Raw genomic sequence first — 17,315 nt, 5'->3', positions numbered from 1 at the left:
ACCCCTCACCCTTTCCTCCTCCCCCAGAGGCTGAGAAACATATTTGAGTCTCTTTAAGCTTCTGAAATTTTACATTTTACTGCATTATAAGAGAGAAGCATAAAAACAGCACAGGTGACATAAATCATGGGGCAAGGCCTAGAAACGCCCACAACAAAACGGAAAGGGCTTCAGAGGAATCACTTTCTCATTAGTCACTGAAGCCTCGGACAAAGGGCATTGCCCCTACCCCCTAGGTCTGAGACTAAGAACCTGGGAATTTCTGATTTTTATTCCAGTATTAAATTTCTTTTTCCAAATAGTCCCCAAGATAGAACTCATGCTATTATTACTGATCCAGAAGAAAACCACCTCGCTAAAAAATACAAAGTTACATCAAAATCCTAATCAGTATTCTTCATAGAAGAATTAAAAAATAAAATCAAAGCTCGGGGAAGATAAAAAGCAATCTCAATTGGTGTAATCCTCAAGCCGTGGTAAAATCTCCCCAGTCTTGTGGTGATGTCATGTACTTGCTTCTTTTATGTTGTTGTAAAATACACTCACCAAAAGAAAATTTAAGGGAGAAAAGGTTTGTCTGGCTTACAGTTGCAGAGTGGTGGACTCCATCACGGCCGGAAGACCTGGCAACAAGGGAGGGGGGGGGGCGTGGCAGCGGGAACGGGCAGCTCGCTGGCCACATTCCATTCCCACTCAGGAAACAGAGCAAGCAAGAAGTGAGCACAGACTATAAAAACCATCCCCGGTGACCAGTGACGCATCTCAACCTCCTAAAGGTCCCACAGCGTCTGCAAGCAGCATCGCCAGGTGGGAAGCCGCTAGGGGAATTTATATTCAGACCACGGGTGTGGGCACCAGTTTTCAGATACGTACACAGAGCGAATCTGTACATCTGTGCCTGGTGTTGCACATCTGCTGCTTGCCTAGGCAACCTAGTGTAACCCCATAGGAAGGCAGAAAGGGGCCTGGGGCCACAGTTCCAGGGAAGAGCTCTTACTTAGCAAGCTCAAGGCCCTAGACTTAATCCCCTGTACTGCAAAAAAGGGGGAAAAGGAGGGTAAATGAAAAATGGTAAGTAGTCAATATTTGGGGCATAAAGTCTAGAAGATTAGTTGACAGCTGCCTTCCTTAGGTTTTAATACTACCCAGATAATTTGATTATCATTTTCTACCAACAGCAGTTGCTTGTCTGTGCTCATTCCCCAGACTAGGTCAGTGTCAGGGTGCGCGTTCTAACGATGATGAAACGACTCAGGCATGTGACAAGACACGGTAGAAACAATCTGGAATTCGATGAAACTACAAGCATCATCTCCCGAAAGTTGCCGCCATTTGCTCTGGGACAACACCCTCCAAAGATTACCGAGTGTGTGTATTTAAGAGGGCTGTATTAAGCATCATGAATACTTACAGAGGAACAGACAAAGCAGCGTATAACTATCGCTTCAGAACTCCGAGAGTGGAGTGGAAGAATCGCACCCTGGGAGCCAGCCTGGGCTACTCTGTGCTAGAAACCAAGTAAACATCAGCACTGTAGTCCTTCGTCTACTATGTGCGCATGCGCAAGTCCCCAGGTCCGCTACCAACAAGACCGACCAGAGCCATTACCTGCCAAAATGACTTAGCAGGAAAACCATCACCCCTCAGTTCCGTTAGACTGAAGCTCTCACAGCAAACAGGAAACTCCGGCTTTACTTACAAACTTTATTTGTCTGTCTGGTTCACAGTTTTTACGTGGCGCATCCCATTGTATATCAGCTTTCTGAATGGTTACTGAAGGAATAGGTGGTGTAGCTTTCTTTGTAAGGGGGCCTGACTTGCTAAAAATTTGGTTAGAACTTCTGTGGGTTTATAAAAGTACTCTCTGCAAGCTAACTGGATATTTACATTTCTAGCTTAAATTCAAATTTTGGAAAATATGAATGTCTTTAAGATTTTTTTAAAAGATCCTGGGTTTATTTCTTAAGACTTTAATCTGAATGCCACTTGTTCACATATGCCCATCCCTCCTCCAAAAGGAAAAGAAATCACACTTTTGCAATTACATGTAGAGGAATCATTTTCCTTCTGCACTTTAAAAGTTATATATACAGTGTACAGTAGATGTAAGTATGAAAATAAAGGAAAGGGTGGCAGTTTACAAGATGCAGGTATTGAAATTTTTTTCTGAATCTTGAAACATCCAAAAGAATTATAGGATATACATTTAAATTAAATGGATTATTAGCTTTTCTCTTATCTAAAAAATAATAGCTCTGGGGGTGTATGTTGTGCTACCCAGCATTTTCTCTACTGGCAGAGATGATGTAGGTTGGTGGTCTGTATCATTCCATGTGCAAAAGTCACAGAGGTCCCCAGTCCAGAGTCTGTGCTCACAATCAGTCACCTCTGCAGAGGGACTCTAGGTGACTGGGGGCTGTAGCCCCCTCCTCCTGGGCACCACCCCACCCTACAATTTGGCAGGAACCAGTCAAGAAAAGAAAAGGGTGTTAGCCTTCTAGGCTATTCCAAGCTGGCAGTGAGCCATCTATTGGCAAATACACATAGTGGCTTCACTGTCTTCTTTTCACCAGAGTGAATTCATGCCAACTGTTGAGATGGCTTCCTATTAGACCGCTTGGATTACAGAAGTATGTGCTCACTTCTTCTGCCTTAAAACATGGCTAGTTATTAATAAGTGATAAACTTCAAATACTGCCAGGAAAGAGGGGGGAGGGGCTGTGTAGAAGCAGCCGATGTTACCGGCCTGGTGATTATTACTCTGTACATATGTATAGATGTACCATTGGTACCCCAGTCAAATAAATACTCAGAGGGCCTTCTCTGACCTCCCTTCTCGGCGGTGCCTTGTGACGCCAGAGCTCCTGAGTGTCGCCTCTGTGCCCGTGGCCTGCATCTGTTTCTTCCACCAAGCTACCCATTGCTTCCGGCCAGGTACAGTATATGAAGGGGGGGGTAAGAATCAGCAGAGGTCAGCCTGGGGGGGCAGGGAGGGGAAACCACAAACCCACTAGGGAGGGTCCTGCTTCTTCATAAAGTTAAGGCACTGACAGAAAATTTCTTAGGTAAAAGGCTGCATGAGAATTTCTTGCCATTTACAGAAAGAAATGTTGTCATCCCTAAGTGGTCCATATCCAGGCTCGGTCAGGGGAACCCTGAAAAGGTCAGGGGCGGATCCCTCCAAGCTGCATGACTACCAAAGCATTCCGATTCCTTCAGAGGCCTTATGGCACGTTAGGAAAAGAGGGGGAGGGGAACAGTCTGGGCACGAAAAGGCATCCGACACTGCCCGTCCATCACTCGCCACTCAGAAGGACAGCTCACAAGCCTCCCGAGAGGGCTGCCTGGGGACTCCACACTCCCTGGGTGTAAGGTGACCGAAGGCTGCATCTGTCTCCTTTCCCTTTGAGAGCTCAGCATGCACAGTGTTTGAATGCTACCGGCGGCAGCAGTCACAAAGAGCCTAGAGAAGCCCTCCCCAACGGCTACCCTCTTCCGGAAGAGAGCTACTTCATGTTCTCAATGACAGCTATCTCTTCGCCGGCACACTGAGGGGTCAGGCCATTCAGATAGATGCTCTCGGCCTTCAGCAAGGGAGGTAAGACTTCCCTCTCGCTGGTCAGGTGGTTCACCGAGAGGGTCCTCCTACAAGGAGTCAGTTCCTGGCTGTGGTTCCCGGCCAGTTCCGCAGAGAGCTTCCGCTTCACTGATGTGGCACGCTGGAACTTGTCGTAGATCTCCACGCTCAGCCGCCTCCTTGTTTCTTTGAACTCGGCTGTGACGTTGGCTGTCCATTCAGCAGCATGTGCTCTGAACTCTCCCACCTGGAGCGTAGAGGCCAAGAAGAAAGAGGAAGCCGTCAACACAGGAGCTATGTCTTGTGTAGTTCGTGTTTCATTTGGGGGATTTATTGAGAAGGTATCTATTCTGACAGTGACTGTGATTAGCAGCCATGCAGACAGGACAAGAGTCAAATTCCTGCAGAAAGGGCTCCAAAATATCATGAACATAAACATGAGAAATAAAATTATATTTCTAAGGCTCCAGACACACTTAATTTTATGCAAGAGTCCTGTAATAGAATGATCAAATGCTAAGTCAGATGCAGTAGGAAACATGTGGATCCCTAAGGCTTGCTGGCCAGCCAGCCTAACCTACTTTGAGAGCTGTGATTCAGTGAGACATTGCTTCCCTAGGAACCTCACATGTAGTGGTAAATCATCATTCACCATTCATGCTATGCTCCTATTTCTTAACCAGCTGTCTCCCTGTCCAGGCTAACTGTGTGTGAAAACACAGTCCACATGATCTTCATGTCTAGAGTGTATGCTGTCTGACACTGAAGTGCTTTTCCATGAATACACACTGTCCTTAGGTTTTGAAATAACACACGTACCATCAAAGGTTAAAATATCTAGTCTCTCTGCAACTGCAACTTAATTTTAAAGAAAAATTACAGCTTAAAGATTAAATATATCCATTAGTAAGTTCTTAGATAAAATAGTTTCTGTTTTCTAATGCATTAATTATCCTAGTTTACTTCATAGACAACAATCTAAAAAAAATAAAATAAATGTTTGCAACAAGGTCTCGGCACACAGCCTCATTGTGACCTAGGATTCAATGTGTCCTTCTGTTCCAGGTATTTGGTTGATTAAAGGCATGCCTCCTGGCCTGGCCTGATGTGAAATTTGAAATGTATTGTGAAATGAGAATAATTATTAATAAATTAAAATAATTCCACCTGAATCGTTTCCACCATTACTCCCACTGCAGATGATTTTATGGAGGAGTACGCCTGCTCTGTTTCACAATTCATAATCAACCCACAGTAAGTTCAGCAAGTATTAGTCTACTCTTTGATGAGCTTTTCCTAGCAGAAGTTTAATATAAGCTTTAATACAAAGAGGAAGCAAACTAATCTACATATTCTGTTTAAATGAGTGTCTGTCCCTGAATGCAAGAATCAGATATGAAGCTGGGCTGTGGTGGCTTATGTCTTTACTTCCAGCACTCTGGAGGCAGAAGCAGGTGGATCACTGTAAGTTTGAGGCCAGCCTAGACTACAAAATGAGTTCCAGGACAACCAGAGGTACACAGAGAAACCCTGTCTCTAAAAACCAAAACCAACCAAAGAAACAAACAAAAGAACAAGATATGGCATCTAATTCATTTCCATACTCCCAAAGGTGGCTACTTTATTAGAGGGCTTCCCTCCCTTTTCTAAGGTAATTCTCTCTCTCTCTTTCTGACTCTCTCATCTTAAAAAAAGGATTTTTTGCTATAAAATTTGCCCTTTGCTTATCAAAAGTCAACAGTTAATCTTTTCATTGGTTAACTTTGTATTATCTCTAGCCAGAGTATAAGCTCTCTGTATACCCTTGACACTAAGTCGATGGTGTGTAGCAGACATTCAACAAACGCCTATCGAATGAGCAAACACTAAACCACTAAAATCACAGCCTCTCTACCTGACACGCTGGTGATAAAAGCTGGTGTCGCAAAGCCCACATGCTGTCACTGCTTTTCTTTTACATAAGCTCGTCTTATTTTCTTCCTCTTCCATATTTTGTACAATAAAAAAAAAGTCCTTAGTAAATGAGTTGTTTTGCAAAATGGCTGTGTTTCAAACCAGTCTGGGCCCCTTTCCTTGTTAGTGCCTACACGTCCTTGGTGGTTTGTCAGAAGCCTAGCATTTCTCAGCAAGCATGATGGGTGTATCAAGGCTGGCACGTGCCCTGTCTCCCACAGGCTCGTGGTTTTGAAGACTTGGTCCCCCGATAGTGACACAGTTTGGGAAGGTTTTGGAACCGTAAAGATGGAGCTGTGGTAAGACTCAAGCCTTTACAGCCCGGCCCCTCGCTTCCTGTCTGCTCTATGCTTCCTGAATGCCAATGCAATGTGACCAGCTGGCTGCTACCCTGTTGCCATGCCTGCCCCGCCATGATATGTGTCCCCTTGAGCTATGGGCCCCGAGTAAACCAACCCTTCCCTTCCTCTTCCTCCCTTCCTCCTTCCTTTTTTCCTCCCTCCCTCCTTCTGTTTTTCCTTCCTCCCTCCCTCCCTCCCTCCCTCCCTCCCTCCCTCCCTCCCTCCCTCCCTCCCTCAGGCATTTTGTCACAGAGGCCACAGCAAGTTGTGAAGTAACTAACAGGATGGCGGTGTGTGACATCTTAGGGTAACTGGTTGGCCTTTCCTTTCTTCTGCATTTGAGCACTGTGAGCAGCAACAGTGATCCCGACTGGGCCACATCTTTGCTAAATTTTCCCTGTTGTTACTGCAGCTGGAAGCACAGAGACAGACCATTTGTCACTTTTTCAGATGTGGATATTTTTGCTTTATCTGATCCTACGAGGGAACTAAACCCCAAGTACAAATCCTCACTCTGCCAGTTGATCACTACAGATCTGTGTTTCTCAACCTCTCTGCTTTAGTGTAATACTCTCGGTGGGTCGAAGACAACACTAGAATCTCCCCTATATGCTGCTACAGCAATCTAGTAGAGCAGGTTTCCTAAAAGAGCAACAGCGAGCGCACATGCACTACATAAACATCCAGGATATGACACAGTGCCACCCAGACCTGTGTTAGCGAGCACAGCTCTTTTTACTGAGTTCTAGTTGAGAGTTATTTTAGGCCGAATTCTACACAGCCCCACTACTACCTTTTATGCACAGCCACACATAAACTCTGCTTTCCCACTTCAGAAACAGGACCCAATTACTGGCACCCCACAGAAAGCTAAACAGCTCAGCTCTGTCTTCACTGCAACTTGAAATGAAGAGATCCTGAGATCTGGAGAAAGTACGAACCTTGGCCTTCACCTGAATTTTCTCAATAAGCAAATTTCACAAAGTCACCAGGACCTCCCAGGCTGCTCGTGACAGAGAACTCTCTGCAGAGCCAAGAAATCCTGCGTGTGAGCATCGCTGCCAAACAGAAAGTGGCAGCCGCAGGAAGGCTTTGACTTGTCTGATCCTCAGGCTGCTGGTCTCTCATCTTCAGTTGTACTTGATCTCTGGCATGGGTGTGAATTTCTGCCCCCTGGGGAATGGGATTCTCCTGATTTTGACAGAGTCCCCACTGGTGGACAAATAGCCTCTGGAGGGTTTCACAGCTTAAGGGGGAGGAGTCAGAAATACAAGCTGGGAAATGGGAGAGTGACTCAGGGTGCAAGCACATCCTGCGTGCCCACAGGCAGCCGTTTGGCATCCCTATCGAGCATTCGATTCACAAGAGCAAACACGAGAGATGAGTGTGCAATAAAAACTGGAGATCAGCTGCCGCACAAGAGCAAACACGAGAGATGAGTGTGCAATAAAAACTGGAGATCAGCTGCCGCACAAGAGCAAACACGAGAGATGAGTGTGCAATAAAAACTGGAGATCAGCTGCCGCACAAGAGCAAACACGAGAGATGAGTGTGCACACGTGTGAGTTTGGGCTTGTTCTTCTTGTGTTTCTTCCCCGTTTTGAGACAGGGTTTCTCTGTGAAACAGTCCTGGCTCTCCTGGAACTCACTCTGTAGACCAGGCTAGCCTGGAACTCACAGAGATATCTGCCTGCTCCTGTCTCCCAAGTGCTGCGATTAAAGGTGTGTGCCACCACTGCCTGGGTGAGTGTGTTTTTAAAATACAAAGGATCCTATGGTTGATAAATATATTGAAGCCAGTGTTGGTAGGATGCCTAAGTGTACCCTCATTATTTATTAATTCTAAGTCTAGAAATCTTATGGAGAAATGCAAAGAATTCACACTAGGTGGAAGCCCACCCTGCAGCCGGTGATGCTACTAGAGCGAGTGTGTGTGGCTTGAATATCCTAAGGGAAACAATGAGTCAACCCATAAAGACAAACCCTTTGGCTCTTCATCAAAACCAACAGTAGTGCCCATTCTTTCCTAATCACGCCTGTCTTCACTACTCTTTATGATGCTGGACTTAGGGAACATAACTGCTAAGCTTTGAAAATATGGAAGAAAAAAAAGGTCCCCAAAAACAAAATCAAAGCATCCACATGAAAGAAAAAAATCATTCCAGTTCCTTAAGAAAAAGATTAATTTGCTCCCATTTCAAAAGAAAGAAAAAAACAAATGGTGATGTGATACAACTGTAGCACAACATACTCATTAGCCATCAAACAACAGGGCCCTGAAGTACAGACTCATTTCAACTCTGATCAATCATCCATCCAAGAAATGAAGGTGTTATGTTAAAAAAAAAGATGAGAGAAAGGAAGGATGAAAGGAAGAAAAAAGAAAGGAAGGAAGGCAGAAAGAAAAAGAGAGAAAGAAAGAAAGAAAGAAAGAAAGAAAGAAAGAAAGAAAGAAAGAAAGAAAGAAAGGAAGGAAGGAAGGAGGGAAGGAAGGAGGGTCTGAGGAGATGGCTCAGCAGTTAAGAGCACTTGTTGCTCTTGCAAAGGAGTCGGGTCTGCCTCTTAGCACCTGCGTGGCTACTCACACAACCACTCATAACCAGTTCCGGGGGATCTGATGCCCTCTTCTGACCTCTGTGGGCGCTGTACACACAGGGTGTTCATACATGCATGCAGGCAAAACACCTGCACACATAAAATAATTAAAATCTTTTAAAAAATCGAAAAGAAGTTCCTTATAAATCAAATGTATAAGAAGATTTTTTGTTGTCTGAAATGTCGATACGATATTCTGGGAAATTAAAATGAATTCTCATGCATTAAACTGGTTTGAATTTGTTTGCTTTTATTTTTTGAGAAGATCTTACAGCAGTACTCCCCCTCACTCAGGCATAGCAGGGTACATCATTTCTCGACAGAGCTGAAGGCCACACTGCGGTCCTGAATGGCCACCACGGCCACTCCTCAGGGTGACCATTCCTTGAAGGGCCTTCTCCTGCGTGCTAATGGTCAGATCGGGGCTTCTCAGTCTACCTTGCACTCATTTCATTGTGTCTTCCCCTAACTTCCTCCGGACTCCGGTCCTCTCTCTTTCCCTGGATGAGCATAGCTTTCTGCCTGTCAGTGATCACGCTCTCTGATAGTTCTTTGATCCATATTTCCAGGTCAGCTCTACCCTGGACACATAGTGTCTAGCAGACTGCTCAGTGGGCGTCTCACTCTGAAAGATGGGAAGGCATCGTAAATCCACGTCTCCCCGGTGACACTGCTGAAGTGCTCAAGTTGATGTCTGGGAGTCTGAGGTTTGCACATGCCGTCACAGCGCTTGCAGGCACTAGGCTGCTAAACTGCTATGGTCACCCTCTCCTTCCTCGCGATTGCTCTCACTCATATCAGATCACCCGCTGTCAGCTCCCCTGATGCCCTTGCTGTCCCACCCAAACCACCCCATAATCTCCCAGCATCCCCCACCCTACCAAACACATTCTCCACACAGCAACCGCGACATTCTGTAACATTCCATCTCTTCCGAGGATCTCATGCAATCTGGGGCTTGCCTACCGTAGTCTCAAGAGTCAACTCCTACCAGCTGCCCTAGCCAGCACTGCTCCCGGGATCCCTCTGCATATTTCTTTCAGGGCTACACTTGCTCTATCTCCTAGACATGCCAGTCCCTCAGTCCAGAGAACAGTGTTTCTCTGTCCCTCCAGGATAGTTCCTGCTCACAGGGACTGAGTATCCTCATGCAACCGTTTCCCAATCACCTAGCATACATTCTGATCTGTTTGTTCCTGGGCCGCTCTGTACACCCTGTCCTCCCCTCCCAGTGCTCTCGGTACAACTTGTTATAATTCTTGGCTTAATTTGCTTATCTGGCTTCATGACAGGAGACAGATCTGACTGCTGGGTCCTGTTGGGCATTCCCAGCTCCAAGATATGGAGAATCCAGCCAGTGTCAGCTGGGCAAATCAGATGAGTGAATGAATGGCAAACTAATCATATTCTTTATACATAATCAGGTCAAAGCCTGTCTGTTTCCTAAATCTGATAAAAGATCGTGTTCCTCTCTGCAGGCAGAGGCAGCCTATGAGAAGCACGAATGCCTAGCCAGGTCTGCAGAGTTAAGGTCCAGCATGTGTTTCCCCAAACCTACTTTCTAAGTTTCTAGTCACAGAGCTGACTGTATAGATTCCTCTAATCAGATTCCCCGTCTGTGTCATCTCCATTTTCACAGTTCCAATTGCTCGACATGACAACACCTTATAAGTAGTCGCAGACTCTGGCCTTCCCCATCTGGCCTGGCTAGTGATGGGTCTCCGTGGACTCTTCCAGAGAGGATTAAGTGGACACAGAAGAGCCATTCAGAATGCAGTGGAACCATCCTATCAGGGGGAGGGGCTTTAGGGACTGTATAAATACCAGGTCAAGGACAAAGCCAGCTGGGCTCCAGCATATAACTCTCTGTCCTTCCTGACTGGGAGCAATGTGACCAGCTGTCTCACACAGCCCTGCTGCTGTGCCTGCCCCACCCTCAAACCGAGATCAGAGAAAACCCCGTCCCTCTGTGAGTTGCTTCTTATCAAGTATTTTGTCAGATCAACAAGAAAGGTAACTAATACACTGTCCTCATGGGATGCATCCCCCAAAAGGAAGACGAACAACTTTCACTTTAGAAAACAAGCATCTTCCTTGGCAGCTATAGACATGTACTTAGAATCCGAGGTCATTCGAGGCAGCAGAGCATCATCATAGTAAGGGAGCCCTGGCTGCTTGCCTTTTCAGCAGTGGTCCAAAGCCTAAGTCTTCTGCTTCTACACACTATGCCAACTGACAGTAGGAAGGCCCTTAGAACTGCAACAACGCATTTTAAAAACAAGCACTTGCAATATTTTATCCCTTTCAGGGTAAGTGTCCTAAATTGCCTGACTGACAGACTGTACCAAGAAGGGCAACTCTACAGCTCTTTTGGATGTTTACAATTTATAAATTATACATGAGTCTTAGTTGTTCACTCCATTGACTCCCGTCATGGATGAAGCAGTCTCTTTGAAAGTCAAAGGTATAACATCTACCATTGTGCTTGGAGAGTACAGAGAAATGCACTCATTCCCACCTTGAAGGGAATGCTTCGGAAACCATGCACACTTCAGAACTAGTCTACCAATGGCTGCCGGACACAGACATCCTCCTATGGGCACCAGGGCCTTCAGCATGATGCTGCTATTTGCATGATTTCTGTGTGACTGTGTACCAGCACAGCCCAGAGACAAGGCAACCCAGAAACCTGGGGTTCTGCTCATTTGCACAGTACACCCCAAGTATCAGCACCAATTTTAACAGTACAATATACTCACATCCTGTGACAAAGTCCAGTAATATAAAGAAACATATTCTGATCAAGAGTTGCTGTCAAATACACAAAAAAGTCAGACTCTGAACATAGTAGCAATAAATACCATGTAAGATGTCACTGCTTTTTGAGAAGTCTATTGCCTGTAGGAACTATTTTCTACTGATGGGGTTATTAAGTGTTAACTAAAATTGTTTCATAACTAATTACTATCATATACTATACTGAATAAATATGAGCAAAAGTATTAAAAGTATATAAAATGGGAACTGGATTCTAATACTGTTAATACTGAGTGCTAGGATTCGTATTGCTCCTTGGAAGGTATAAAATTTTTGGTGTAGTGCTGTTTTCTTTTCAATTGTCCCCTGGTGCCAATATCTGTCAGATGAAACATACAGCAGATTCTGCTTCAGACAAACGCTGGAAGCAGAATCCTTGGATGCTTTTTATTTGCCCAGTACGGCCGACGCTCCATGACTGGATGTAGCAGTCCCTGGGAATCTGCCTGACCAGGATATCAAGGAACAAAACCATGGCTTGATGGGAACTTCAGTTTTCCATGTTGTGAAGCAAATAAAAAGTGACTGAACCTGAGTCCAGATTTCTGAACTATAACTCAACCTTGCTTACTAACGTGCCATCTCTTCTTGCTCTTCACTTTGCCGTGAGACGACGCCTTCGTCCGGCTTCTGTGGCTGTCTAAATGAATGCACTTAATGAAGTCTCTTCTCTCCTCCCCCAGTCTTCACTGGAAGGCAGAAAGCCCAAAATGGTTTTGGGGGAACTTTCCAGTCTTGGAAATGATTTTCATTTTCAAATGAAACATCAAAAAGTATGGTCTTTTTAGGTGCCTGTATAAAGATCATTTTCTTCTACATAGCTCTAGAAAATACCAGCTGCACACATCCCCAGGAAAGAGGAACCCTGTTCTGAGAGGTACAAAGTCAAGTCCATTTCTGAGAGGCAGTAACCCTGTGCTTTCTCTGCCTTCTAGTTTAACTTTTTAGCCATGTTCCTACGAGAAGAAAATTTCCTGTCCTTCCTTTTACTTCTTCCTTCCTTCCTTCCTTCCCCATTGCTGGGCTGGGATTGCTCACAGGAAGCAATTGCTCTGGCATAGCTACACTGCTCATTTTTAGTAAGAAACTCACTTCCAGGAGAAGTCTAATGGAAAAATATCTTCCCCGCAAAGCAACCATTGTGGTCTTCCGACCTAACATTGCACTACTGGATCTCAAGCCAGGTTGCTTCACATAAACTCTCCAGTACTAAACAGAGCTGTCTCATGGATCCTGATTTGATAAAATTTAGCAACTGGTCACCAAGAATCTGGGCATCCCCTCATTTTTAACCATGCTGTCTATTTCCTCTATAGCACTGAGAAATTCATCAAATGTAGAATAACTCACCTTGATCAAATGACAAGCAGCTGAGTAATTTGGAGCCAATGTCACACCATATTTTCAGTGGCCACCTTAATTATGTTACTCAGCCTCAAAACATTCCAAACCTGCGCCCCACCCCTAACCACATCACGGGAGGCGGCTCTGTGCTCCCTCTTGGAATTGGCTGCTTTGGCTGTGCCACCCATGCAACACACTCCCCCGCCATCTGCCATCTTTCAGGGCCTCTCATCTTTTGGGTTCTAATCATGAAGAGGGAAATCCAAATTTGCCAGTATTCTAAACATGCTCTCTCCAAAATCAATGAGCACCCCAATTACGGGACTTCCATCATCTGTAGCCGCCTCAGATGGAGTCTATGGTGTCTGGGGTCATGGAAAGCATCTGGGGCAGCTCTGGACCAGACAGTAGTCATGTTTTCTCGCCCACGAAACCCCTTCCACAAGTTTTTCCACTGACTTCCGCCTTCCCATGCTCACTCCCTATACAAAGTCATTTCCTTCCCTCCTCCCTTCTTGCCTCCTTTCCTCCATCCACCCCCACCCCATTCCCAGTCTTCATAATGTTTTCTTAGTCATCTTTTCCCCATACAGCCTACACTGCCTTATCTAAATTTTATCCTGTTTTTTCTTTCACTTCCCCAATGATCTTTTTGAGTAGCATCCAGTATGTCCAGTCACTCAGTTCCTCTCCCGGACCACCTGTTGATGAGCAGTTTCTCCCTGTGAGTCTGAAGTCTGTTCAGTTAGCAGCACTCAGTTTGAATTCTGGGCAATACTTGTAGGCGCTGCCCTGTTTCTGGGACTCCAGCCCCCCTGTTGTTGGTGTAGGCACTGTAATATAGAACCTCTCTGCTATGGCAGGTCCTCAAAGGCAAACGCCTAGGACTTGATAATGAACATGAAGGGACCCTCATCATCAGGAGCAGAGTCAAGAGGGCCTTCCCAGGCCTTGACCAGAAATCTTCCTGTCCCCTTAGATGGTGAGATCACAAAGTAATGTGCTTTTCCTGGCACTCATCTGTTCACAGACCTTAATGCATCGAGGAAAGCTAAGTAATAAAAGCAGCCAGCTGGGCTGAAAACACCCCTCTGGTTCCATGTGTAAAAATAATCGGAAGCCTACTTTGTGTTCCACTTTCAGAGACTGCCAAGACGTAATTCCTAACAATTAGCTTTATTCTGCTTCTAAAGTATTGACATTTCATTTTATTGTTCAACCACACTGTTAAAAAGAGCAATTTAGATCGTCTCTCTACCAACCAGGTTAAAAAGCCCTCCCAAACCAGATAGGAGTACTTAGGTGTCACACTGTTCTGACAGAATGGTATGCAATTTTGCCCCCACTGGTTTCAGAAGAGTTTATGTAATACTCATAAAGTCTCCTTACCCTAAACTACCTGTTATGCTTAATAATTTTGGGCTTCTCAATATGAATATTGTTCATAAAGACTAAGAACAATAGCATGAGTTTTTGTTATTAATATTGAGATTCTCCCTGATGCTCTATAATTGGGGTTTCTGTAGCAGCCTGTCTTAGGGGAGTCATCCAACTTACACAACACCTTACAAATTGAAATATATAAAACACTTGAAAGCAATTGTGTGCCACTTATAAAAATTCTACCACAGTTACATGATTGAGTTGTTGACATTAGATATTTGTTCAACTGTGAGTCCATGCAGAAGCTGTCTGCACCAGGATGAGTGGTGGGATGGGGATGAGGGGTAAAAGGTAGGGCTCTCTCCCTTGTCTACATTCTTATAGGCTTTCAGAAAATGCCAAAGCAAAAGTAATGACCAGTGAGGGACTAGGGGTGGGCTGGGGAAGTTGGGGGGGCAAGAGGAGGGGTAGGAGGGAGAATTGTGATAAAAAAATAAAAAGACTACCAGGCTAGCCTGGGATATATAGCAAGAATTAATTTCAAAACATCAGACAATGTTGAGAAGACACCTCAATGGCTGAGAGCATGTTCTGGTCTTTCAGGGAACTGAGTTTGGTTCCCAGCATAAGCACCTGTAACTCCAGCTCCAGAATCCAATATGCTTTGTCTTCTGAATGTATCTACACTCTTGTGTTCTCTCTCTCTCTCTCTCTCTCTCTCTCTCTCTCTCTCTCTCTCTCTCTCTCTCTCTCTCTCTCTCTCTCTCATACACACACAACCACACACTCATACATCATACACACAGACACACTCTCACACACACATCACACACAGAGACACATACTCTCACATACACTCTCTCACACACACATTCACACACGCTCACACACATATCACACACAGACACACTCTCACACACACATTCACATACACACACACATACTCACACACACAGACAGACACTCACACAATCTTTCTAAAAATAACACAAATAAACAAATTGGCAGTTTGATAGCCTCCACACGAGACTGTCAATTCCCAGGGAACAGGTTCATTTCAATGAAGAAGTCCGGATACAGGGGTTTATACAGTCTACCCTTGGGGTTCTGATACAGGACACAGGGAGGGTTGACTCTGTTAGGTACACACCAGGGATCCAGGGCAAGTTACTGTGACACTTACATGCTATTGTCGCATGCAAGGAGGAAAGCAGAAGACACACAGAAATGCCACAGTGTTAAATCTCACACCGCCACTGTGGCCTTTGCAACTGTTCAAGCAAAAGGAAGAATATTAGAATTTAACTTAAAATGCACACGGACAGAGATGTTTTCAAGAAAATATGCTGGGATTTCACAAACAAGAAAATGTTAAGATTAAGGTTCAGCAAGATCCCTGTGCCAGTTAGGGCTTTGTTTGTTTGTTTGTTTGTTTTGCCAACTTGACATGAGTTTGGATCAGAAAGACAGACCCTCAACTGAGAAAACCTCAACCAGATTTTGTGAGTGGGAGCACCTATGCCTCCATCAGATTGTGTAGACAGTGAGTGGGAGCATTTATACCTGCATCAGGTTGTGTAGACAGTGAGTGGGAACCTCTATGCCTCCATCAGATGGTATAGACAGTGAGTGGGAACATCTATGCCTCCATAAAAGATATGCATACATGCATAGTACCCAAGAGAAGAGGATGGAGACAAGATCCCCTGAATGGATGGGGAACACGGCGAGGGGGGGGAGTGGGACCTGGGAAGAAGAGAGGGGTGAAGAGGAAGAGAGTTGATCATGGGGGAACAGGAAGTTGAGGGGGTGGGGGTAGAATAGGGAGAAGAGGGAATCATAGGATTGAATACAGATCAGGCACCAGAGCGACCTCGAGTGATCTAAAGGGAGAACACCAATTGGCAAGCTAAGCAATAGTGGAGAGACCACCTCGAATGCCCATTCCTGATAATGAACTTGATGTCTATAACCATCCGGGAGCCTTCATCCTGTGACTGATGGAAGCAGAGGCAAACACACAATTAATCACTGAACTGAACCCAAGGAACCCAGTGACAGAGAGAGAGGAGTGATGAGCAAATTGGCAAAGAGACAGCTGATCTGAACAGGGGAGAGCTCTTGGACCCCAGACTGACAGTGGGGAGGCCAGCATGGGACTGATCTGGACCCCCCAAATGTGAGTGTCAGCGAGAAGGCCTGGGCAACCTTTGGGGCCCTGAGCTGTGGATCAGTGTCTATCCCTGATATACAAACAGTCTTCGTGTGCCTATAGCACAAAGAGGGATGCTCTCTCAGCCTGGACTCTTAGGGGAGTACCTGGACCCTACCCAGAGTAAAATGACAGACTCTAGATATCCCCTATGTGGAAGGATTAGGCAATAGGGTGGGAGGGTGGGGGGGGGAAGGGGCATGCGGGAGGAGGGGAGGGAGAGGGAACTGGGATTGACATGTAAAACAAGCTATTTAAAATTAAAATAAAAAATGATTAAAAAAAGAAAGCAGGCTGAGCAAGCCAGGAGAAGAAAGGTTATCTGCGGCAGTTCCCCATGGCCTCTGCTTCAGTTCCTGCCCTGACTTCCTTTATGATGGACTGCAACTGTAAGCTGAAATAAACCCTGCCCTCTCCCTCTCCCCAGAAGATTTCAGTTGAGGACGACTGCTGGTCAGACACAGGGCTTGAACAAGTGCAAGAGAGCATTTCTGTCACTCTACCCACCCCTTGCTCTTGCTCCATGGAGAGAAACCATGGTCACTTTGTGTGTGGGAGTGCACACACATACTCACTTGTGAGTGTCAGTGCATGCATGATGGTCGTGTATGTGTGTTCCGTATGTATGCAGCTACGTGTGCTTAGATTGTGCGTGTGAGTGGAGCCCAGAAGAAGCCAGAGTCAGTGTCTTCCTCAGTCACAAATTGAGGCAGGGTGTGCTGGTTACTTTTATATCAACACGACACAAGCAAGCCATTGAGAAAATGGCCCCATCAGATTGGCCTGTAGGCAAATTTGCGCAACATTTTCTTGACAAATGGTTAATGTTGAAGGATTCAGGCCATTGCGAGAGGTACCACGCTGAGGGCAAGGTGGTCTTGGGTTGAATAAAAAAGCAGACTGAGCAATCCATGGAGAAGAAAAGGCAGTAAGTAGTGTTCCTCCATGGTCAATGCTCCAGTCAGTCCTGCCTCTAGCTTTCTGCAGGCTGGAGTTCATGCCTTACTTCCCTTGTTGATGGACTGTGACAAGAATGAGAAGACACATAAATACTTTCTTCCTCAAGATGCTTTTGGTCATGGTCTCTATCACA

The 17,315-nt window shown here is 45.4% G+C and overlaps 1 protein-coding gene across 5 annotated transcripts in view; it reads right to left on the bottom strand.

Moving 5' to 3' along the window:
* Window positions 1–1,690: 1,690 nt before the first annotated feature.
* The window catches only part of Kcnk2 (potassium two pore domain channel subfamily K member 2), a 176,864-nt gene continuing 161,239 nt past the window's right edge, over window positions 1,691–17,315 (bottom strand). For all 5 annotated transcript variants that reach the window (XM_040738351.1, XM_040738352.1, XM_040738353.1 and 2 more), the window contains one exon: window positions 1,691–3,824. In XM_040738351.1, the coding sequence (XP_040594285.1) occupies window positions 3,507–3,824 (318 nt within the window). In that variant the 3' untranslated portion in view covers window positions 1,691–3,506. The remainder of the gene's footprint in view (window positions 3,825–17,315) is intronic.

This window comes from Mesocricetus auratus, unplaced genomic scaffold, assembly GCF_017639785.1.
Source record: "Mesocricetus auratus isolate SY011 unplaced genomic scaffold, BCM_Maur_2.0 Super-Scaffold_100676, whole genome shotgun sequence".
NCBI classification, from domain to species: domain Eukaryota; kingdom Metazoa; phylum Chordata; class Mammalia; order Rodentia; family Cricetidae; genus Mesocricetus; species Mesocricetus auratus.
The sequence above is the reverse complement of the archived record's forward strand: the minus strand, read 5'-3'. Positions and strand labels throughout refer to the sequence as shown.